The sequence below is a fragment of the Amphiprion ocellaris genome, chromosome 7 (genome assembly GCF_022539595.1).
Source record: "Amphiprion ocellaris isolate individual 3 ecotype Okinawa chromosome 7, ASM2253959v1, whole genome shotgun sequence".
In the NCBI taxonomy this organism is placed as follows: domain Eukaryota; kingdom Metazoa; phylum Chordata; class Actinopteri; family Pomacentridae; genus Amphiprion; species Amphiprion ocellaris.
Window position 1 is genome coordinate 2,563,532 of NC_072772.1, and position 25,250 is coordinate 2,588,781.

At 39.0% G+C, this 25,250-nt stretch overlaps 1 protein-coding gene across 2 annotated transcripts; it reads right to left on the minus strand.

Moving 5' to 3' along the window:
- Positions 1 to 3,570: 3,570 nt before the first annotated feature.
- sytl2b (synaptotagmin-like 2b) lies at positions 3,571 to 25,166 on the minus strand. Of its 2 annotated transcripts, XM_023265109.3 has the most exons (20): positions 23,543 to 25,166; positions 22,031 to 22,188; positions 20,412 to 20,575; positions 19,749 to 19,860; positions 18,661 to 18,709; positions 18,472 to 18,574; positions 17,971 to 18,373; positions 17,690 to 17,889; positions 13,717 to 16,053; positions 11,870 to 11,983; positions 11,730 to 11,780; positions 11,531 to 11,625; positions 11,317 to 11,433; positions 10,013 to 10,179; positions 8,838 to 8,940; positions 8,596 to 8,757; positions 8,415 to 8,499; positions 7,449 to 7,551; positions 7,158 to 7,363; positions 3,571 to 5,426 (listed from the first exon to the last, which is right to left on the minus strand). In XM_023265109.3, the coding sequence occupies exons 2-20, from the start codon at positions 22,129 to 22,131 to the stop codon at positions 5,278 to 5,280; spliced, it is 4,821 nt and encodes a 1,606-aa protein (XP_023120877.3). In that variant the 5' UTR covers positions 22,132 to 22,188; positions 23,543 to 25,166; the 3' UTR covers positions 3,571 to 5,277. The 2 variants fall into 2 exon arrangements, with proteins under 2 accessions (XP_023120877.3, XP_035801783.2); XM_035945890.2 differs by lacking the exon at positions 11,317 to 11,433.
- Positions 25,167 to 25,250: the final 84 nt, after the last annotated feature.

Consider the following 25,250-nt stretch of genomic DNA (forward strand, 5'->3'; position numbering starts at 1 on the left):
TGGCAAAAATTGATAGATATATTAATGTATACACTGACAACATGTTTTTGCTGTATTGTCTTCCGCTTCTACTTTAAATTCTATTAAGGTACAGCATTAATGCAGAGGGTATATACTTGAATAAACTATACTGTAAAGACAAGACTGTGTTTGAAAACCAGTTTGTCATTTGTCATTTACTATTCATTGAATTAAATACAAGCATTTTTGGTTATCCTTCACTATAGGACAACAAACATGGAAATGGTTACAGTTTTCACCCATGAGTAAGATGTCTTGAGGCCCTGTTTCTCAGAGCATCTTCAATATTTCACTTAAGTTTATACAGTGCATGTCCTCCAGCTTGAAACAGAGGATTTTATGGCCCCCTGGAGGCAACAGAAGAAAGTTATGCACACACTAGTAATGATATATTGAGTTAAAAGGACAAGTTTGTAATTTACGCATCCAGCAGCAGACAGAGGCAACATTATAATTCAGTTGGAGATGTATTTCTGGACACCTGGAGAAGATAAATCCAATCTTTTTAGCTCTCTTTCTCCTGAGGAGAAATGTGTGGCCGCTTAGCAACCAAATGCACCATATGTTCACCAGTTAACTGTCTGTTTGGTTTGGCCTGCTGTGACTGAAAACTGTGATATGAGCGCAATGAGAGGGAACCAAAAAAGTGAATGAGCTGGAACTCAATATAAAACTCCATAAAGATGAGGGAAGCTGCAGATTCACATCATAATCTTCTTGATTCATCACTGAATGTCCTCTCTTATTATTGCATCGACTTAGTGTCTCCGTTACTGTTAGGATAAAGACTAACAATAAATAACAAAACTTGTAAAATGCAGATTGCACTAAAGAAAATCTCAGGGGATGACTCCGCTTGACAGTATATATTCTGTACAAATTCAGAGATGTTTCAGTACACTGAATATATGCATCTCTACAAAGTAAAAAGCATTTAAAATTGACAATAATCAGTGAACAGTGAAAAACTGCTTGTTGACTTGGTTTTGCTCTTGCTTTTCTGTGGAAACAGTACCAAGAGATGCTTATAAGGGTTGATGTGCCATTTAAAGCTACCAATCTCAGAGACAGGTACAGAAAATATAGGAGTTATACTTTTTTGTTTTATTATCAAGGGTCACATGACACATCTGAAGCTGCAGAAAACCTCAAACAGGTGGTTACACAAGAAAGGGCGATGACCAGACTATTTCTTAGCCGAAATAGTGTTTTTCTGTCGTGTAAGTCCTGGTAAAATACATTTTTCTTAAAATATTTTGTGTTTTTCTTTTTGCACGAAAAATAATTGCAATTTTACCAAATTAAAATAAAAGCGTGTTCTGTTAGAATAGCTTTGCAAGTGGTTGTAGGTAGATTTTGATTGAATTTTTCTGTTTTATTCTGATTTTTGTCTACCATTGGACAGAGGATGGAGGGCTGCTTTTTTAATGTTTGTAGTCTTTATGCTAAGCTAAGCTAACTGATGTCTGCAGTTTCTCTTTAAACAGACAGATGTGAGAATAGCATCAATCCTCTCATCTCATCCTGAGTGTATTTCCTGGGTGACACTGAATAAAAGGTCAAATTGCTAACAGTACCTCAGTTTTCCATCAGTTTTATTAGTAACTGTCCCTGAAGGTTCAACACACTGCGACAGGTTCAGATCCAATGCACAACACCTCTTGTGACCTTTTCATAAGGTGAGTTGGATAACCATAACCACAACGTAGAACACTTTTCACTTACACTGACACTCAGTTCCAAGCTCTTTTATACTTCCTGCCCTTTGGCGAACCGCTCGTCTCTTTTTCAGCCAAGATGCCGGCTGCATGTGACGCACAGACTGAGGTGGAGCTCAGCTGGTAATCACAAAAGACACACTTCTCCTTTGAGGCCTTCAGATTTGTGGAGCACAAAGAAAAATTTCACTTTCTACGTAGCTGCACGTTGCCACCAGCTCACTCCAAACTCTTACCACTAAAACACTGTCTTCTAACCTTTTTTTTTTAAAAATTGCTCAATGTGGTGGCACTTTGGTGATATTTCATTTATTCGTTTTTACCTTGTTTTCCAAAACAGTTCGGCAAGTTCACATCTTCATGTTTCCAAATGTGGACACATATAGAGAAACATAAGCTTAATTTGTCCACACTAAATACAGCTAAGATGCTAAATCCTGTTATTTCCTGACATTTTTCCTTTGTAAGTCAACAATAGACAGATCATTTTGACTGATACAGACATACTTTAGATAAACAGTGCAGAGTTTCCTTTGTCCGTTCTTGTTTTGAAGAGAACTATGCATCAGCAGAAGGGAAAGGCGCTGCAGTTACATCCTCCTGGGAAAACTGAGCGCCGGTGTGTCTTTCAGGTCTTAAAAGTATCATCCTATCAGTCTCAAACATCAGTACAGCACAAAACAATGCAAATATAGAAGGAACAACAAAAAGTGTAAAACAAAGAATATTATCAGAAAATTATATTTTTCATGATGAAATAATCATATAGTTTTTTTTTAAAAAAGTGTAAACCTTAAATGTAATCAGTTAACTAACATTACTTTTGGTATTTCCTTGTAATCTTTCAACAGAACAGCCATCTGACTTGGTTTTTGACCTCCAGAAACTGTACTGAAAGTGTTGTGTTCCTATCTTTGTGTATTTTATGTATTTGTATGCCTGGGCTGAGGTATGCAGACAGGCAAAAAACTGTCTGATCTTCTATCTGATTACTTATACAATCATGTTTTTTTTTTCTTCTTCTTCTTGTAAGAGACAAAAATGGCTGGGATGGCAGTGGCAGTTCTACCTTATGGTTTACTTGTTTCTTAAATCAAGAAGGTTCCTACCCCAAAAAATACAGTACCAGTCAAAAGTTTGGACCCACCTTCTCATTCAATGGTTTATATTGATTTAAATTATTTTCTACATTGCAGATTAATACTGAAGGCATCAAAACTATGAAAGAATACATATGGAATTATGTAGTAAATGAACAAGTGCAAAACAAAGCAGAATATGTTTGTCTTTTCAATTCTTTAAAGCTTTGCACATTCTAGGTATTCTCTCAGTCAGCATCATGAGGTCGTCTCGTGGAATAGTTTTGAATTACCAGGTGTGCCTTGTCAAGAGTTTACTGCATTTAATGTGTACTACATAATTCCATACGTGTTCTTTCACAGTTTTGGTGTCTTCAGTATTAATCTACAATGTAGAAAATAATTAAAATAAATAAAAGCTATTGAATGAAAAGGTGTGTCCAAACTTTTAACTAATCCTGTAGGAATACAGTAAAAGAACATGAAGTACCCTCACCCCTCTCTGACACTGTCTTTATCAGCTATAAAGTATTTCCCCAGCAGTAAACAGAGTTTCTCCTGGTTCTGAATGGGCCTTAAGGACGTGACAGTAGGTAATGAATCTGTATGACTAGATGTTTGAAAGAAATATATGTATTAAAAGTCTGTTAAACTTCCAAACAGATTAGATATTTTTTACAGGGTAAGAGGAAATCCAAGAGCATGCATCATTATCTCCAACAGATTTTAAAAAATCAGACTTGGGAAAATGCTCTGCGTTAAGTTTCTTTAATTCATCTTCAGGTTAATAAAATTCAGAGAAGCAGTTGAATCTGCTGTCCAATTCATTTAGATTTATAACAATACTGTCAAAATTAGTGTTAGTCTAAGAACCCATGGTTTCAGAAGATTCAGCTGCTTAAATAAAGACTATAGTGACAGTTTGAGGTCATGTATCATAGATAAAGTATATACTTTAAAGGTATTTTTCCAAAAGGCACAGTGCAATGAAACATGCATTACACAGATCCTCCGTATTGTTTGGCAAGAACAGGTCAAAGTGAAGTAAGTTAAGGGAGATCTGCATCAAATGAGGCATCTGTGTCACCCAGGTCATAATTCCAAGTTCTCAAATTAGAAGGAAACCAGACTTCTTATTTTGGTTCTTGAAGACGTTTCACTTCTTTTCAAGATTGTTTGACTTAACAAGATATTTAAGATGCATTGTCTTAAAACAAGTCCCTCCATCTGCTGAAATGTCTCTTGTTAAGTGAATTTATCTTAAATCAAGTGGGATGAGACATTTTGACTAAAAATAAGACAAACAGACTTGGTAAGATTTTGAGTTTTTGCAGTGCAGATGTGTACTGTCATCCCCAACTTAAATGGCTGGTGGCGTGCAAAGGTGTGAATGGTTGTGAAACTTCCAGGTTAGTGGTAACTTAAAATTTTAATGGTGGTGAAACTTTGTGGGGAGAGCTTCAGACTGCATTCTAAGTACCTAATAAGTGGTCTTGGAGATCACCTCTTTTATTTAGAGATGGCTGTTCCAGTCAAACATAGATGCTTTCCGTATCTACATCTTTGTCCAAAATGTGGATAAAGCGATCCTGAACTGCTGAGTCTTGTCCTGAGGAGCTGCTCTGCTGTGTTAGGTCTGTACACTCCTTGCAGAACTGGACTGCACATGTAACACTGCTCAGCTTGTGTTGGTGTGCATTATCTTCAGGGTGAACCAGAATTTGTATAAAAACATTGCTGGGTCTGAAGAGCACTGGTATGTTATGTTTGGAGGAAATTCTTCTCAGTCTAAGACACTAATTATCAAGTACTTATAATACAATCTTGAAACCTCTTCCCAGCCATTTTCACCACCATTAACATCCTTAATCATTCCTGAACATAATAGCCAGTTTCAGATATATTTTTAGATATATTTCTGACAGTGAAATCTGGGACTCCCCATCAGTCAGTTAGAACTTGGAAGCATCTTGGATGAGAGATGGAACATCTCCAAGAACCAAAAAAAAAAGAAGTCCAGTCGCCTTCTACTGAAGTTCTTTGGATCTCACTGGGCCAAAGTTCTTTTTATCCCCTCATATAAAGTTTTCTAATCTTCTGTCTGAATCTCTACACAGCTCAATGTAAAGAGAGGTTTTTGTTTCTACTTTCATCACACTTTTCTTTAAAAACCTGAGGAGCTTCAGTTGACATCCTGGAGTGTTGACAATGCCAACCTTAATAGAAAATTGCTTTGTTGGAAGGCTCTGTAGGTGTCTCTAAATGACAGCCACATCGTTGATTCCAGCCTTTCTCTCCAGTGCCTTCATTTTATTTTCACCTGACTTTTGAAATTCTTCCTGACTGAGTTTCAATCAATGCAGTGGATCCTTATAAAAATTAATTTATATAGTTTTTACCTGCAAAATATATATAGCATATATAAATATATAGTTTTGTATACATTCGGTATAGCCTACTTATCTAGACGTGTTTTTTGCTGAGTTCAGGATCCTCAGTGGAAGAACATCCTCCACCCATTCAGTTGGAGAAGCCATCATTCGCTCCCATAGAGCCACTTCATAAGGACTAGAGTCCATCCAGTCCACCACTGCTCCATAACTCCGACCTACAGAGAGACACAAACACAAGCACTGAAAACATGTCTATTCATAGGCAACCTGTGTTTTACAAAACCCTTACTTTCAGCTTCAAACTTTAAAATGTTCAACCAATGTAGAACATTATTGGAAAGAATTTTCCCTTTCATAGCTTTTGTGTGTTTTATAATATTCACGCTTTATATAACAGAAGTCAGCTCTTTCCTTTCCAACATACTTTGATCCAGAAACGTTATTCAAAACTTAAATAGGTCACAGCTTCTTTGAACATAATCAGCATAGTTTCAGGTTTCTGACGCCCTTTATCCACTTTGTTTTGTGAAATTACATTCTGCACAGTCTTCAGACTATAAAGGCTGTGTATGGGGCCAAAGAGAGAGAGTGTTGAAATTAATAAATGTAGTTATTTTGCATGCTTATTATACAACAAAAGTTGAAACTCTGCTGACTTTCACTCATTAGATAAACACCATTATGAATGACAGAGCTTGTGTTCTCATTCCCATTCGCTGCCTCTGTTAAAATCTTTCTGCACAAGTCGTTGCACTATTTTAATATTATGCACAAAAATCACATATCAGCAAGTTTAGTCACTTCTGTTGCAACTTCAGGTGTAAAAAACTAAGCGATAAGATTCTGGCCTTTTAAGTTATGTTTGTCTACATAAGAGGTGTCACTGCATTTATCCAAACAGCTGCACAGCCAGTCGAAGTGCTGGAATTTGAGTAATTAGATTTGCCCTCAATGTGACTGATTAAGGTTCGTAACACGAGCTAAAGCTCCCCCTTATCTACAGTCCCAGTCAACCTATGTAATTTTCCTGTTTTCTATCCTCATGTTTCTTGTTTACCTTCATTGAAAACAAACCAACAGTCAACATAGAGAAACTCTGAGGCAATGTTCATGTAAAAATATCCAACATTTCCAAGTTCAACCTTCTAAATTATGATGCTGCTGCTGTTGTTTTTGTCTTACATAAGAGCAAACTCAATATTGTTGGAATTTAGACTCCATGGCTGCACAAAATCAGCAATTTGAACAAGTACTCTTGACAAATGGGCAACTTCCTAACTCGATTTGTGATCTTTAAAACCATTTTAGTGACTTTCCCCCCAAAAGGACAGCAGCAAGTCAAGTGATTTGTTGTGCAGACTCTTCTCCCTTGAAGAAAAGTTCCAACACGTCCCAATGGATGTGCTCTGCTTTTGGCTCTGACTCTGTTAACGATCGAGCAGCAAATATGTGCAGCAAATGACCAGTCAAGGATCACTGTACTTTATCTGGGGAACACTTCTCCTATCTTTTAGTATTGCCATATTTTGATGTGACTCTTCTTCTCACTCATGATAACGCAAACACGGTGGCTTCTAGCAAATTTACAAGCAGGAATTCAGCCCTGAAAATAGTTGGCAACACTGCAAAGATGCTGCTTTGGGCCGCAGGAAATGTTGATGAGAATTAGTAGAGAAATATATCAGAATATCAGCCCAGGTAATGACATCTAAACTGCTAAACTGTTTGTGAACTGATAACTCCATTACTTTTTGATTTGAGGATGTGATAGACTGATAAGGTGTCAAAGTTCTCGCCAATTCTGCTTCTCAGTCGTTTCATTTCACAGCAGTTGCACCTGATTTTCTTCTGTTTTTCAGCGTCTATATGAATCTGTACGATGCTGCAGGTAAGATCTGTTATCAGTTTGCATGTTTTGACCTGACATGAACTCCTTCCACTGGTACCTGTTCCCCCACCGAGCCTCAGGCCTCCCAGCAGATTGCTGGCGAGTCTGTCTCGGTCCCAGACTGTGAGCTCCACGCAGGCCTCAGTAAGATCGGCCTCCGTGATGCCGTCATACACCATCGTGTGGTTAAACACCGGATCCACCGTCCTCCGCAGCACACGAGTCTTCTGCCGACTTTTCCTGCTCGTGTCTGGCAGCACAAAGCTTAAAATGACAGGACAAAGAAAACATGTCGACTGGCTCGGCAGTAAACTGATGCTTTTCCATGAGATGAACGGACTGTTCGTACCACTTAACGTATGGGTCGATGGTGGCTCTGATCAGAGGCAGGTTCTTGCATTCTTTCACCCAAATGTGAATCTCTCCGGTGTTGGGACCATCTTTAGCTATACCTATAAAAAAAATTACACACAGAATGTTCAGGAGCTGGCAAAACTCAGGAACAACACAACTGTTGATGGAATTAGACTTGATTCTGACCTTCTGACATCTAATTTATCACAGTAAAAGATATTATAATACAGAAATGTGTGATTTTTCTGTGAAAACAGCCTGTGAAGTTAAGAAAGTGAACTCAAAAATGTACCAAACTGCAGTATGACAGTACTTTTACTGTTTTAATACTGCATTTAGGCAGCAAAGATTCAGTGTTTCAGTGGGCCTCATTGACCTTTAAATCACATATTTCACCACTTATCAGAACCAGAAACTGTAAAAAGAGAGAGAATTATTGGATTTTCAATTTTTCAGTGGTCGTTGAACTACTCATCTGTGACATGTGGCTCCAACTGTTAATTTACTCCAATCTAAGCTAATCTAAATTGTGGTATTTCATTAAAATCTCTTCTCATAGTCACATTTAAAATTCTCCAGAATCAATTAATTTGCATTTTAACATGTAAACAAATAAATAAAGTGGCCAAAACTGGAAAGGTTTGTCTACATCAAAAATCTGTATTTCCAAAAAAATTTCAATCTCTTTTTTGTTTGTTTTTGACCATAAAATTACACTATATTTTGATGTATTTAAATCAGCAAAAAGTGTCATATCGCCCAAATCTTAATGTATGAAGTTGTAATTTCATTCATTATTTTGATTTCAGTGCAAATAATCATTGAAAATATCAACAAGCAGACATGTAGCAAAATAGTACAGCAGATGATACTCTAAGATTAAGTTGATATTCCTGGATAAATGAGTTAAAATGGACAAGAAAGCTGTAAATTATATCATAAACCCTTTTTTTTGGTAGACCTTCACTGTGGGTGATTTGTGGCAGGAAACGTATAGCGAGTCTCATCTCTCCTCGGCCATTTGATGGTGCTACAGTCGCTGTTGTCTGAAACAGAGGAGGACACATGTACATGATATAACCAGCTCTGACAGAACTTCTTAGATACACCGCAGTTATTTGATGAGAAAATAACTCCGTTACCCTCGGTTTCAGAGCCAAGTAATTCATCTGGGTGTGGTCGAAGTCCCACTTAGACAGCTCCACGTCCACCTCACCCAGGAAGCTGTTCCTGCCAAACGTGTCGTGATGCCAAACGGAGAGAATGAGCGTCTGGGTCCTGAGATACTCCATGCGAACTCGATACTATAAGGACAAGAGAGCAAGATGCTTTTGTGTTCTTTTACAGTGTGGGAAACTGTCTGCGTTGGCATAACGTCGCTTACTCTGAGGATCTCGTTGAACGTCGGATTAAGCGTTTTCTTTTTCACAGATGTTTTCCTCTTTCCAAGATTAGCTTTGTCAGGAACCAGGTAGCTTTTGACATACCTGAAATGGAAAAAAACATCTGGTTAGTGGCCAAGAATGTATTTTCCAACTCACATGCTGACAACTGGTAAACTAAAACACATTTTCCTGTGATATCGAGTTTACATAGTGAAGACAAAAGCAGTGTAATATTTAAAATTCTGCCTTCTGGTCAGTAAGAAACATAAAAAAAACATAACCAAACACCATAAAGCAAATATGTAACTATACTCTTTAACATGAGTGAGATATTTTTTATTATTTCAAATTAGCCATTATGTTGAATAACTTTCGATCCATTTGTAAATGTTATAAATCAACTACAGGTGTATAAATCTTTCAACCTTACCTTAAATCCTTTCTCTTCAGCCTGGGTTTTGATTAAGTATATTAACATTTCTCACTTTGTTATTCATTGATTTTCTAGATTTTTATATCATTGCATTTTATTCTATTTCTATGTGTTTTAATCAGTTTTATTAGGATTCCAGTGTAGTCTTTATTGTTTTATTGTATTTTTATGCTTTGCCTTTTAATCTAATTTTGTACATTTGTTATGAATTTCACGGTTTGACTTTTTAGTACTTTTTGATTTATTCTGTTTTAATCTTCCCACTCATTTTTCCTTATTATTATCCCTTCAGTCACCTGTGGCACAATTTTAACCACAATAAGCTGCTTAAAAGGAGCTATACAGAAAAATTGGATTGATTAGTAGTGATTGATTCCCCATTCACACATTTTACCTGTGATTTTACAATCATTCTAGAGTTTTTGATACTATCCCACTTGCACCTTCTTCTGTTTTACCATTATACACTGTTTTTTATCCCAGTTTCAACAAACACCACATATAATACTTGGTAAACTCTCACAGAAAGCAGCTTATCTCGGTTTGTGAGCAGGTGCTTCCACAGCTTCAGTTATCTTGATAAATGAAATCAAACAGGGTAGCAATGATGATTTAATGCTGAAATTAAAGTGAAAATCAACACAGACGCATTTCAATGGCTGTTTTTATGGCCTGAAGGCGCCACATCATCTTTCAGGCACAACCCTGTCAGCTGGTAACCAAACAACAGGCGGGACTCACGGATCAGATCGGCCTCTCTTCGGGTCGACTGCAGCCAAGTCTCGGCACTCGGCCACAAAGATGTGAAACTCTCTGAGCCTCTGGATGTAGTTGATGGAGAACTGGATGTTTCCCTGCACCTCCACGTTCCCAAAGTCGCTGTACATGGTCATCACACTCCCACTCAGCTGGGAGCAAACACACACAGGTGGGAAACATTTTGAAGTAGAAATGATATAATACTATGACAATGTACACATACGCTGAGCTGTCAGTGGTCGAGTTTCTTTGTTGGCAATAATGTGTAGATTAAAAAAAGACAATAATTCTGGTTAAGTTACATCAATTTTCATCCTAATTTTCATTTTCACTTGTGCAATTGACAATGTTATAGGAGGGAAATAATAAACTTATGGAATACGGTTTAATGATTGTGACTGACCAACTGGTCCGTAGACGTGTTCGAAAAGTTCCAGGAAGTTGCTGTGCTCTGAACTTTAACCCTCTGAACCATAAAACCTGATTTGAAATGGATACTGCCTTTAAAAATAACCAAAATTTTACCATTTATCAGCGTCAGAAACTGTATAAAGAGAAAGCATCACTGGATTTCTAACTTTCTGATGGTCCTTCAACTACTCAGCTGTGACATGTGGTTCCATCCGTAAATTTAACCAAATCTAAGCTCATGTAAATCATGATATTTCATCAAAATTCCTTTATACACAAAATATAATAATAATAATTTTTTATTTATGTATATATATATATATATATATATATATATATATATATATATATATATATATATATATATATATATATAAAAATAAAGTAACATGCTAATTGTAAAAAACAGGCCAAACTGTACATAATGCCCACATCAGAAACCAGTATTCTTACAAATAGTAAATTTTTCCTTTGCAATGTGTGACTGTAAAATTGCATTGTCTTACTGTATCCAAATTAGCTAAAAAATAACATTAGCAGTGTTTGTAATTATTCTCATTGGTATTATAGCATCTGAATGTCCCACCCTTATTCCAGATTTTTTTTTTTTTTTTACATTTTTCATTTCTCTTCCATGTAGACTCATACAGCCACTGTTAAGAACTTGGATATTAGAGTGCTGACTGATGCTGCAGCGTATTAGCAGTTCTGGGACGGGGTTTTATTAATACACATGCTTGAACAGATCAAATCAGCTGCTGTGAGAAACATCTATTTCTTGTTAAAGCTAACAAGCAGTGGAGTTTAATCAAGCTGCATCTAAATGGGAAACATGCTCATGCATAAGCAATTCGTTCCGCTGTGTGTGAACATACAGACGACACAGAGGCCAAGCCAGAGGAGCTGGTGAGGTTAGTCATTGAGGTGCCCATCATTAGTCTTCTTCGGTGGTAAGTGTCCTCATAAATGGTGTCAGAGTCTCCATCAGTGTCCTAAAAAACACAGACAGCAGGTGCAGGAAGCTCTGTGGACAGGAAGCAGAGCAGAGTTTGTCCTCATGGACTAAAAAACAAGAAGGAGACGCTTTACCTCCTTCTGTAAGAACGAAGGAACTGATTTGCTCATCTTCTTCAGGTGGTCTGGGTCCGAATACAAGGACGAGGAGGGAGATGGGATGGTGGAAGCTGAAGAGCGATTCATTGGGAGGCAGGGAGGAAGAAAAATCTTGACCATTTTGCTAATATGTTTGCAAAAATATCTATAATGACAAGGATTAGACAGTTCTTACCGTCACTTATGCGTCTGAGGTCAGGACTTGGGTCTTGTCTTCTTTCTTGTCCTGTGAGAAGCAGAAAAAGAAACAACTGTTATCTAAAATCATCTGTACAAATTCTGAAATTTCGACTGAAGAGTCAAAGACAAGCTCACGTGGTGATAATGAAGCGGTGATGTCCTCCATGCTTTTAGCCAGATTTTTGGGCCGTGTCTCTGCTCGCCATAACGCTTTCCTTACAGGATTCTGATCATCAACATCGTTTTCACCTGTATTACAAAGGAAAAAGTTGTGCATTTGTTGGTTTATGAACAGGTTTTCGCAGGTTTTGACAGTAATATTAAACAGACAAGATGTTTAATGTAGGACAGAGGCTATGTTTTAATCTCTGACAGCTCTGAAAAATCTGAATTTTGACATGTTGGGCTACAATGTCATTTTTTGTCTGTCTATACTTATGATTAGTCTTCAAGTAAAACATATTTTCACAATTGACTATTATGTAAATTTTTTTTAAACTGCACAAAATATCCACAACAATATCCCAACACCACATCATGCCATCAACTGTGTGGTTTTATTTGTGCAAAAGTTGAAAAAGTTTCAGCTTATTTTACTTCCAAAAAAGCAGCAGATTATCTAATCTGAGAAGCTGAAATTAGAAAATGTATGGCATTTTCAGAGGGATTTAAGAATAGTTACAGATAAATTTCCTTGAATCAATACATTTCTACTTATAACCAATATACACTAAAGAAAGTCCAGATATCTGCTGTTACCTGTGTGAAATAAGTTAATAAATATACAAAGCAAGTAGAAGTGGATAAAAGAAAAAATGGATCATTTAGTAACAGGTAAATCCTTATATACAGTGTATGTTGTTAGATATAAGTCCTTAATTTGTGTTGTCATTAGCTTGTTATAAAATCTAATGACGTTTTGCATTTTCTGACATAAAATAGTGTAATAACCAAATTTGTCATCAAATGTGCCTTTCAGTAAACTTTCACATACATTTGAGTAACATTAGAGTCAACTTCAGATGTTAAAGCAGCTGTGAAAGAAAGTTCTCGGCTGGTGAAACTTTTCAGTGTAGTTTCAGTAAACTTAGAACTGTAAATTGTTCAGCCCACAAACCAAACATGGGCAGCTGACCACAGGCTCACATACTGTTTACAGAGATCTGCTTCTGCCAACACTGATAAGCGACACGGACACGATATCAAGGATCTGCTGGATCCGACCCAAGCTGACGATAAACTGTCTGTGAGTCTGCAAACAGCAGTAGTGGAGACTAGTTCATAAAAGATATTATGTATACATGACATGCTGTCTAAATATTATGAGTAAAATGCATCATGTAGAAAATCTATATGCTCATTTATTATTTTTGTCAGATTTATATACAAACTTAATGAAACAGGTTTAAAGACTGCAAAGATTGACGTGTTATTGGTATTTTTGCAAGAATTAGAAGTTTCTCTTTAGCTTAAATACATTTCTATTTCTGCTACTTGCTTAAAATCCTGTTTAGTTTAAGACATATACTTATTTATGTTGAATTATTTGTTCTAACAAGTGTCTTTCCAGCCAAAATCTTGCGTAATAAATTTGGTTGCTTTTTCGCAAGATGCATGTTTTGTGTTAGTGTGCAGTATTTTCTGTTTTTTAAATTTGAAAGACTTTTTCTACTTTTTAATGCATTTTAACTTGATAATTCGGTGTTTTCATACCACAGATATCTTTATGTACACTGAAAAAAACTATGCAAATTATCTTTATTATCTTTAAAAGTACCAAAAATCTACTTTAGCTAAATTTATGCACTTCAATGCATAAAGACGTTACTCACTGAAAATTAACAAACTCAGATATAGGTATTAGTTGATTTATGTCTATAAGAGCCTGTTGACATGCATTAAAGTGCATTTTAGAGAGAAGTTCTTGCTTTAAATTACAGTAAAAATGTCTTGTATACTGTAAAAATGAATCTGGAGCTCACGATTTGAGCTGTTCCTGGAGGTGGACCAGGTTTCTGATGTGCTGCTCAGAGACGACTCCTGTCCGGCGTCTGAGCTGCTGTAATTGGCCCACAGGGGGCGCTGGCTCATCTTGCTGGCCTTCCTGCTGTAACGCTCCTCAGAGCTAACTGGAGTACTGGCTCTTACTGGTCCACTCATGTCAGCCTCAAACCCAGATTTGCCCTCTGACCCTTCGTCCTTCAGGGTCGGGGTGAGTGACGCGTGGACGGTGGTATCGGTCATGCCCAGGTAATGGCGGTAATCTCTGGGGACAAACGCTCGAGCACGTGGAGTCAAAGTCTCAGCGTCCTCTGACGATCTTCTCTGTCCTTTCTCAGAGTTCAGTCTCGGCTTCCTGCTCTGGGAGTGAAATGGGCTCACATCCACTCTCTGATCTTTGTCATCCACGACACTCAAAGCGAACATACTCGTTACACGACGCAAAGAGTTTCCACGACTGCTGGAGTTGCCGAAGCTGTCTTTTCTGCCTTTTGGAGGACGGGTTTCTTTTCCAGAACTGCTGTGCAGTTTTGAGAACTCTCTGTTGGACTCCTTTGAGCTCCTCCTTGACTGCCTCTGCTGGCCCGCTTCAGCTGACGTGTAATTATGCAGGTTGTTCTTGCTGTCACCCAGCGCTCTCGACCCCGACCCCGTCTGTCTGTCGTGAGGCGACTTTGATCGATTTTGAGGAGGCGGAGACGATTTCGTGGCAGCTGCTCTGGTTTTTTCGACAGTGGAGGATAGGCGGTAAACGTCTGGGTCGCCACTCTTTAGCTCCAGAGATGAAAGCTGGACACTTAGCAGCTCTTTTCTTTTGGGGCTCTTGGGCTTGTCAAAGGGAAACGATCCCTTAGAGTCGGACGTGGCTTCATCCCAGAAGTCACGCAGGGTGTTAAACTGTCTCCGGCTTGTGCCAAGACTTGGGGACAGCCTCTCCAATCGTTGATTTAACGGGAGGATAGTGAAATTTGGATGATTTCTGTAAGTGTCTTCCTCATCGCTACCTAATTCGTTTCCAAGTGATGTTAGATCGAACTCTGACTTTGTGAATCTTTTGTTCAGTTTTGCCTGATTTGCTCCACGTGCAACTTTACCATCACCGAGAGGTTTAGGTTTGCCAGTGTAGAACATTGGCTTGTTTCTCTCCTTCTCCCAGAAAGCCTTGAGCTGCTGGATCCTCTCTGCTGTACTTTCTTGATGTTGATATCCTCTCTTATTGGACACATCTTCTTTTCTCCTAGGAGGTGTACTTTTATCCTCATTGTCCCTCCTCTTTATGTCTTCACTTGAATCTCTGCCTCTGACCTGGCCTTCACTCCCACCTTGTTTAAACTCTACATTCTGGCTGTTTTTGGACAAACAAAGCTTCTCTGTTTGGAAATCCTTATCGATCTGAGACACAGGAACAGTTTTTGACATGTTTTCTTGCAGGATTTCTTCTCTTGATTCAGAGTGCAGATTTGGTTCAACAAAAGAGATGCTCTCAGACTCCGGATCGACGACCGTCTGTGCAGATGGATTGAACCTGGTTAATAAAATCTCATTATCAGACTCTTGGGGACTGGACATCAGCTTTACATAATCTGAGCTGTATTCTGAGTCATTATTGTTCCTTTCAGATGATTGAAGATTGTTAACTTGCTGGTGGAAGTAAAGATCGTCAACCACGTCCATCTGTGGACTGATCACCAGCTGATGCTCTCTTTCATCACTTTGATTCGAGGTGTAATCATCATGAACTTCCTTCTCACTGTATATTCCAGGAGTAGAGGACACATTGGACTGTTTCTCTGCTAAGAGTTGAGCAGGTTTTCGTCCTTTGTTGCCAATAAGTATTTTAGGGCCTGTGCTGCTTTTCTCCCACAACGACTTCAGATGAGAGATATTAGGTGTTTGACTTTCATCAACATTATCTTCTACATCCTGTGAGTGAATTCTTCCTCTAATATCAACCTCATCTTGTGTTTCCATCAGTTCTTTGCTGCTTCTTCTGTCTGTTGCCCTTAACTTTTTATCTTCACTGCTCTGTCTTTGCAAATGACTCCTCTTGTCTGTCTTTCTGTCAGCCCCGGCGTCTTCACCTTGTGATTTACTGACTTCCACATGTTTGTTTGAGCTCTTTGGAGCATCTTCAATATTTAGCCAATCGCCGCTGTCCATACTGCGACTGAACCAGTCCAGCACCTTATTAATGGAGTCCTCCTCATCACCGGTAGGACTGGTGGCCTGAGTGGATAATTTAAAGATATGTGCCTGGTTTGACCTCTGGGTTTGCTGATCAATAAAACTGAGATCATAAGATGTGGGAGGATCTTGGTCTGGAAAGAAAGGAACGGAAATTAAATACTTAGAAAGAAACTACTTGCACAAAAACTGCAGCAGTAATTTAATATACCATCAAAAACAGTTCCTGTATTGTAGTTTTTCCTAACTGAAAACTAGTGAGATGAATTAGGTTGACTTTTTTTTAGCAGTGTTGCCAGAGGAATGTCAGTGTTTGTCCCTGGAGTGTTCAGTTTGTAACTTTGGATGGATTTCCATCACATTTCTTCATCACATTCATGCTGGCTTTGGTACTTCTTTGACTCTTCTCAAATATTTTGTTTTATGACCAAATACCTTCAGACTTTCCCACTATCCGCAACTGTACTTTGAGTTTGGAAATATCTTGCAAATGTTAGAAACTAAAATTGATTAGCACGGTGAACATTCAACTTTCTCCAGGTTCATTCTGCTTCAGTTCACTGAATGCTCCACACTCGACCATCTTCGAGTTAAAAATTCTGAAAGAAGGTGAGGTCATGTTGATTTTTGCATCTTTTCTTTGTACCAATCTGCGGATCAATGTTTGAAGTGCCATAATTTGAAAAATAATGTAGCTAGAGTCTTGAAATTTTGCAGGTTCATTGATATGTACATATGGTTTTCATTTGTATAACCCTGCTTTGATAGAAAAATACAAACCAATCACATGATGGTGTAAATTTGGTCAAACAATTTCAATGTTTCTGTCTACTCAGAGGCCAGTCAGAGGTGTACTTTATGAGAAAAAAAATGTGTGATACATGAAACCAATTGTGGTCCCAACTGGAAGAGTTATATATTATTGTTGCTGGGCTAAAAGAAAAATTATGGTTTCCCAACTAATGGTGCGTCAAATAATTTTATGGTAGAGGACGGCTCCAAACATGGTGTCACCCATGTGCTTTGCTAGACGCAGGTGACATTTCATGGGACCATAGTTTGCCCACATAATTATATGCTGTAGGTCCCCCATTGGCTGATATGTGTCTGGCTTTATACGACTGGTTGTAGTTTTTTCAAACTAATCCAATTTAAAATATATTTTCACCCTTCTGTTCAACAATAAATCATAGTCAATTTAATTCAGGTTTTTTTGACAAGAATTTCCCCCAAAAAATTCTTTCATGTCAAAGTAAAAACAGATTTCTACAAAATAATGTCTATTAACTAAAAACATATCAAGTTGGATGTTTTGTGATGACAGCCACGAGAGGAAATGGACTGGTCTCACTTTAAATTTGCTCTATAAACAAGTGTTGCTGGAGTGAAAGAATAAAGAGAAATGAAACCACTTTAACATCACTATGTCTAGTTTCCTGCCTATTCTCTATTTTTTCTTTTTCTTGTGAAAAACTACAGACTTGGGTGCCCCTGTAGCTCAGCTGGTTGAGCAGGTGACCCATAAACAGGGTCTATAGCCCCCAACGCAGTGGTTCGAGTCTGAGCCATAGCCATTTCCCCACTCTTCTGTCCACTTTCACAGTATAATAAAGGCCAAAAAGCCCAAACAAAAACTGCAAACTTTCACCTTCAGACCTCCTGCAATTATTCAAATCAAATTATCTCAGAAGATAGAGAAGATGCCAGACATGATACAAACCAGTGGCTTAGCACTGAATATTTATTATTATGTCATGTTGGTGAACTTACCCACAGTGCTTTGGGGCAAACTCAGCTCCTCCTGCCTAATTGTTGTTCCCACACTACTGTTATATTGTTGGTCCTGTGTGTTGCTGGTGTTTTGGGCGACAAGGTGCAAAGCTGGATGATCTCTTTGGGTCTGATCGTCCTGTTCTTCTCTCGTATGCAGCATTTGTCTCTTAGTGGATACATCGCTTCTGGAGTGCTGTCTGAAATTCAACAGGCTGTGAGTTGCATTAGAATGATGAGGGAGTTTAATTAAACAGTTTGGGTGAAAGGCATCCACTAACCTTGTTATAAAAGGTGGTTTTCTTTCTCTCTCCATATTTGAATTGGAGGAAACCTGAGGAATATCATTCGGCAGCTGCAGGGAATTTTCCTCAGCAGACTGAGATTCCTGATTAGAAACTGCACCTTTCTGGGACATTTCTTCTTGGCTCTTGGGGCAGGACTGGCTCGAGCTGCCGCTGGACCCCCGCTGGAGGCTCTGTCTCGGGGCAGGAACAGTCCCAGCTGACCCCACCTGAGCGTCTGACCCCACACCGCTGCTTTCTGTTTGATTGCGTCTTGAGAGAAACGTCCTCTTCTTTGGCACCGGCCTGAAACCGACAGAGGATCCCTCTGATGTGACGGAGCCGCCTGAAGTCTGGCTGGTTTCACCGGCTGGCTGGTTCTTCGGCGGAGAGATGGGCTCTGATGGGAACACAGAGGAAAGATAAGAGCGTCACTTTGCCATTTCCTTCTTCACAGCCTTAGAAATGTGTTTGTCTGGTCTTAATCTCAGCTCAAACCTCTCTCTGGAGACTCTTTGTCCCGAATGATTGAGAAGTCATGGTTATATTCAGGAGGCTCAAAAATATTAAGGGAAGGATGGTTAAAAGGGTTTTGCCTTGGCTGAAAAGAAAAAGAACAGAAAACATGATTTACATTGCAGTAGCTACAATATGATGTCCTGTCTGCTTGGTAACACACATGCCTACCGTTCTTGGGGAGCGAAAAGTTGAAATTCGATTCTCTTTTTCTGCATCACTGAGAAAAAAAAGACATTTGTCACGTTAGTGAATTTAGAAAGGTGAGTTTAAAACAAACACATGCACTATAAATGACATTTTAGCATGATGTGTCTGCTGCAGAACATCCCAGTTTCTCTTTTTTTCTCAACTGTATACTGTCCTATGCATGACTGAGGCTCGTTCATTCAGAAATAATGATGTACAGGAGAAAGATGTTCACCCACCCAACCAATAAAATATCAAAGGAACTCCAAACGTGTGAGAAAGCAGGGGTGTTTTGTTGCTCAGAAAAGAATGAAATCTAATTATCTGAGTGCATTTAAAGCACATGTGATGTAATAATCCAATTAAAAAATTCACAGCAACCCGAGCACTGTCACAATGCAAATACCTGAGAGGGTTTTACAGCCTTTTGCACAAAACCCCAAAGCTCAGCCAAGTCAAATATTGACTGTACTACAATAGACGTGTGTCAACTGTGGCCCCTTTGCTCTGTTCAGGGCACCCTCACTGGACTACACTGTAAAAAATCATGCAAGTATTCAAGATGTTGTTAAAGTCAAGAATAAAAAAGTCAGAATCTCAGATAGCATCATGCAGCAGAGACAGGCAGAATGAACAAGCTCTGAGTTGTTGTGTTTGTAAAATAACCACAACAACTCACTACTTCCTGCTCAGAGTGATTCTATTGAGCTCTGTTGGGTTTTGATTAAACCATCGATCTGTTTTTCTTGCAGCGTTGTGAGCGGTACAGTAGCTGTCTGCTGGGCAATGAAACAGCCACATTCCCAGTCAGCACCACCTATGTTTACACAGGTTGAGTCACAAGACAACGCACACTGTATACACACACACACACACACACACACTTATGCCGATAGAGCGACCAAAGAGAAAGATTATTCTATTATTTTGAATGATTACATCACATTCTTTGACCTCATTGTAAGCTTAAGAAACATCCATACAGTTATAATACAGTTTCTCCAAACTGACTAAATTGTGATGACGACTTGAAAAATAGAAATTAAGGTGAACAAGAAGGCATTTTATACTTGATCTCCGGTGGCTGTAATCCTTCCCAACATCTGGCAGGTTTCACTGGAGCAACATTTTCTGAGCCTCGACTGCTGGGCGTCTTGGATCTGTCAAGTCTGAGAGATCCATCTGCAACAGTAAGACGTTTGTAGAAGTCTGTGAACAACGTCACCGTGCAGATGACATATACAGTTTGATAAAACCAGATTACTGAGATTCCTGGCCTCATTTTTGACCTCAGGGCACTGATTCAGTCACTGTCTATCCCAATGACTAAAGCGTCTAAATTTGATGTTTCAAAAATGGAGAATGTGATTTTAATCCAATACAGTTTTTTTAATCAAATTTGGTAAATATGTTCTGTCAAGGTCATCTTGGTTTCTGTTCTATTTGTGGTCTGTAAAATGGTAAACAAAGTGGCTCCACACAACATGATTCCAGCATATCTTGAGAGAAAACGGGGAAAGTAAGCAAGTGGGATCATAAATCTGGCACATGCTCAAACATTTCATCAATTTGGGCAGATGTCAGACCATGAAACTACCCCCGAAGACAACCTGTTCCTAGATAGAAAGTAAAAAACAACACGCTAAAGTGCTGGGGTCACAAATAAAGCTGGATTCTTTCTTTAGCCACAAAATGTGCATTAAATTAGACACAACAGTCCAGAATAAACACACCGAAACCAATCGCTTTCCCCTGTTTCATGGAGGCCAGAATGATCTCTGAGCCGTGGATCTTGTCCTGGTGTCGGCGGGACTTGGCCTCATAAAACCACTCTCCTGTCATGTACTTGAGGTTGGTGTCTGACTGCGTTTCACTGTTCAGTATTTCCTCCAGTTTCCTGTTGGAGAAAAACACAAAAGAGACATGTGCAAATGCTCAAGTCAAGAGGTTTTTCTTGTACAGTCATTTATAGCTCTTTTGTGCAGCATGTTAATCCTAGCTGAGTGGCGTGTCTCGCTGAATGGCTGCAGAGACACAAAAAGAACAAAAGCAAGACAATGCTCGCTATAGGCTGCACTGAATGAAGAATCTGACACCGTTTTGATTCAGTTTAAGCAGCACTAATCTCCAAATATGAGATGCAACATAAAGCCAGGAACAGACAAAGGAAAGAGAAAGCACCTGAAGGAAACAGAGGTAGTTTTGTTTAATGTTTAGGCTGCTAGTTTTTATACTGCTTGCATGATATTTTTTGATAACAACTTGAAAGTTTTGCTTTCACGAGCATTTTAATTACACCATAAACGTGCTACTTTCATGTCATGTCAGCTGCACACGACTGATCTGAGGGAAGGAATTCAGAAGAAAACATTTTCATCAAGTCGAAATTGAATCAAAGAGGGAACAAAATAATACTCCAACTCATCTTCTCTCTGGACAGAGAAACACAGCAGTCATGTGAAAAAAGGGTAGCAAACTATTACAGGCTGTTGGCTTAATCCTTTTCCACTGGGCTGCTGGAGACACAGCGAGCATTCAGCCTCCCGCTGATGAAAAAGTCAGCCAGCCAATTCCATTAAACTCACAATGAAAGGTCATTGTTTCACGGCATTTTTGACTTTGAAAGTCATTTTCAAACCTGACACATTTAGGGTTTATTTGTCAGTTTACGTTCAGTGCTGCAAGTTTTGTTTCAGAGGAAGTCAGAGAAGAATAAAGCTTCTTGTTTGTCTTCACAAGCCTTAAACATACACAGTGAGGAATGTCTGACCCTCCCAAAGCCGCAGTATTGAGCCAGAAAGCAGCAGATATTAATTTTAAGCTGCAATATGTCACATATGTCTTTCATGTTAAGCTAAACAGAGGCATGTCAGGATTCGTGTTTCCCAACTTAAAACATTTGCCCATCAGGCTCGACACAGCTGATGTGTCTCTCATCACTGAGGCCTTTAAGGTTTTCTATTCTTGTCCATCAAACCGGCATGATCCTCTCCCATGTGTGGACTTCAACTTGGCCGTAATCTAATTGCTCATCTCACATTGAGGTTTCTCAGCAGCAGAGGCAGAGTCTGTATCTGGCAAAGCTGTTATTGCGTTATTCCATTATGGGCAGACAAGTATTATTTGGACCGTCCGACAAAGAACTCCTCTCAGAAGGACCTTGGGAGCGCTTATTGAATCGATCAAATGACATTAGCTCAGCGACACGACATTAACTTAAATGTTTCGGCTCATGTAAAACAACTCGAGTAGGAAAGAGCTCCACAGCAGAAGAAGACAGAAAACAATCACTTCAGGTTGTCTGAATATGATGTTTTTTTGCATGATATGTGATGGAGACTTAGGTCTCTACCTGATTCTCTCCTCCTCGGCCTTCTTCAGCTCGGCGTCCCTCTTCAGCACCGTCATTATCACCCCCTGCTCCTCCTCTGTCAGGTGGCTCAGGTCGATCATGGTTCCTCTTCCTGCTTCTCTCAGGTGTAGAAACTCATCGAACGATGGTTCTGTTCACTGTCAGATGAATCACATGGCAACAAAGCTCAATGAAAACCTACAAAGATAAGCCCCTCTCCAAGAAAGTGCTGAAGACACATCAACAGTTACATGAAAGTCAGTCACTAATTGTTATTTTGTGAGTTGTTTCTGAAATAAATGACCAACACCCCAGAGTGCAATTCTTCAACCACTGAACTACACTGACTTCCATTAAACAGGCCTCTGGGTGAGACTGATGACTGCACCTATTAGGTCAGTTTCAACCAGAAACCTCTGAGGCAATTATTATAAATAACTCCAGCAAATCAGTTGTGATTGCAAAGTGAGAACTACTGATTCTGTAGCGGTTCTGCAGTGGTGGAAAGTACTTCACTCATTTCACCACATTATCTGACTCTTATATTTGCTATTTACACTGCAGAAGATTTACAAAAAAAACAAATGATAAACTGATAAAAGTCCCCTTTATTAAAGATCATACCAGTAATTCATCTACTGTTTTATAGCTTGTGACACTTAACACACCCTAAAAAAGTGCCCATGTTCTCACTTTTTAAAACTGGTACAATTATCCTGTCAGTTCATCGATAAATGTTAGGGTTAGAGAAAAAGTTTTAAATAAAAAGAACACGCTTTTGTGTGTTATCAGTTGTCTAACAATCCCACAGACTTTCCATGTGATCCCAAGAAGGGATCAGACCCTTAGACTGAAAATTACCGACCACCATTACTGAGTACAACATTAAAATGTTGCATACACATTTATTCGCCAGTTAATGATGGCACATATGATAATAAATGACTTACAGGAGGCATGATACTGTTGCTTTTATGCTTCTTCTTCATGTCTAATAGTATTATAAATGCAAGACTTTTACTTGTAATAAAGTATTTCTACATGTTTGGTAGGTACTTCTACATAAATAAAGGCTCTAACTACCTTTACCACCACTAAGTCTGCATTATTAGGTGTTTAAATATGCCCATTTCGCTACTTTATGTAGAGAAGAAGCTGCTAACACCTCAGTTAAGCTACACAAACTTTGCCTTTGTAGTACATGACAGTAAACTGATACCACAGCTGACCCTGCATTGCTGTGAAGCTGCTGATTGTTCAGATAAAAGTGGAGAAAAAAAACAAAAACTTCAGGATGCAGAAGTTTGTTTGGCAAAGTAAAATCAATCTGAGTTCATTAAAGATTGTAAAGTTAAACTTTGCCTGGAATAAAGCAAATGTTACTTTAATAATATAAGAACAAGAGTGACAGAAGTTTACTTTGAATGTTCTGAGAGTCCTTCCTTTCTTCTCACCTCAAACTCAAGTGAGACAACTTGCCTTGAGGTATTACTTATTGTAGTATTTGCCTACCTTACTGTGCGCCTGCAGGGTTGTCACAAACCGCTCCTGCAATTCCCATCTTGCTGTGGTGGTGAAATAAAAGGCCCAGAGAGTTTGTAGCTCCTCCACAGGTCTGCTGCGGCTGCTGGATGCGCTGGAGTCTCCGGACAGGAGCGCAGGAGAGGAGGCGGATCTGTGCGTAAAGATGAGGAGGATCTGATGCGGCGGGAGGAAGGATGAGGAGGCAGCACTGCAGGTGGTGTTGTTTTTAAATGTATTTATTGGTCTGCCTTTCCCTCTTTTCATTTCAGATGCTTCGTGAGGAATTCGAGGTTTCATCTTTCTCAAACTGATGAAAAATTCAGACATGGGCGTTGATCCACCGGCGCTGTAATGGCAGGAAGAGTCCAGCAGGTGTCCCCAGCTCACACAGGTTGATGTGATGTTTGACAAAAGGGTGTGAGCTTCCCCACAGGCAGGCATTTCATTTCATGTCCATCTGTTCTGCGCTTTATTTCAATATACAGGCAGTAAATGAAGGTAAATATTCCCCCTGTGACCCTGATGTGACTCTGAGACTTCCTGATCACATCCATAGTTTCAACACCTGACTCCTCCCTGGTTTTATGCTTAGAAAGAGAATAAAAACAGGTGAGAAACAGACTGACAGAAGCTGCAAAACCTTGCAAAACCTATCCTTAATGGGATATTCTGCTGACCTACTTGTAAAGTCCATGTGGAATACTTCTCCAAATTCTTTTTTGGGAGGTGTTCATCCATAAATCCATGAATAAACCATGAAATATTCTGATGATTTTAATTGTGCAAAACACATTTTAGTTTGTAACTGCTTAAAACAAGATCCATATTGCCTAGAAAAAGCATTAACCCCCCCGAGACGTTTCCCTCTTTTATGCTGTTGTTTTATGCATGACGCTTCCACGAGGATTAGACAAATCTTAACAAGTCTAACCCTTATTAAAAACTAAAATAAGGGTATTTAGATTTTCCTCTAAATGTTTCCGGTGTTAGGATTTCTTATGCCCTCTCCAGTCATTGATAAAAGCCCCCGCATCTTTCTTCACTCGCTGCAGCTCAAACCCACCAGCTCACTTTTACTAAAATGATGTAAAAGTACTCTGCACAACACAATAACAAGCTATACTAGAGAAACTCACCTGTTCCCTTTCGAACCGGAAACTAACCAAACAAAAAACACAAATTGACAGTATCAGTTCCTATTGTTTGGTACATACTAAGCTGACTCACTGGATGTAGCTTGTTAGTATTAATCAGTTACTGGCCAAGCATTTTGTGCAGTTTTCTACTCCTTCTCTGCTGTCTACATGCTACTGTTTTCAAAATCGCCTTCACTGTAGGAAAGGACAAGAACAACCTCAATCAGTTTCAAGTTTTGCTAAAGATGTGAATTGTGGATTAAGGGAGTCCTGCTCGTTTTTAGTGAAGTGGCCATTTAAATGTGTTCATCTTCCCGTGTGCAAGTATTTCACAAAAACAAGTCGCCTGTCACTATTTTGAGGGGACACCGTCAACAAACCAGTTTTCTTTTCCACTTCCAGCAGCATGACAATGAATTGCAGTCTGATCCACAACTAGCTGCCTATGAAACCCGTGGAAATCCTCAGTCTGCCATTTCTGCTCATGATGCATCTTCCTGCACATAAAAACACAAAGCTAACAAGGTCAAAATTTAGATTTTACCCACTGAGGCTCTTTA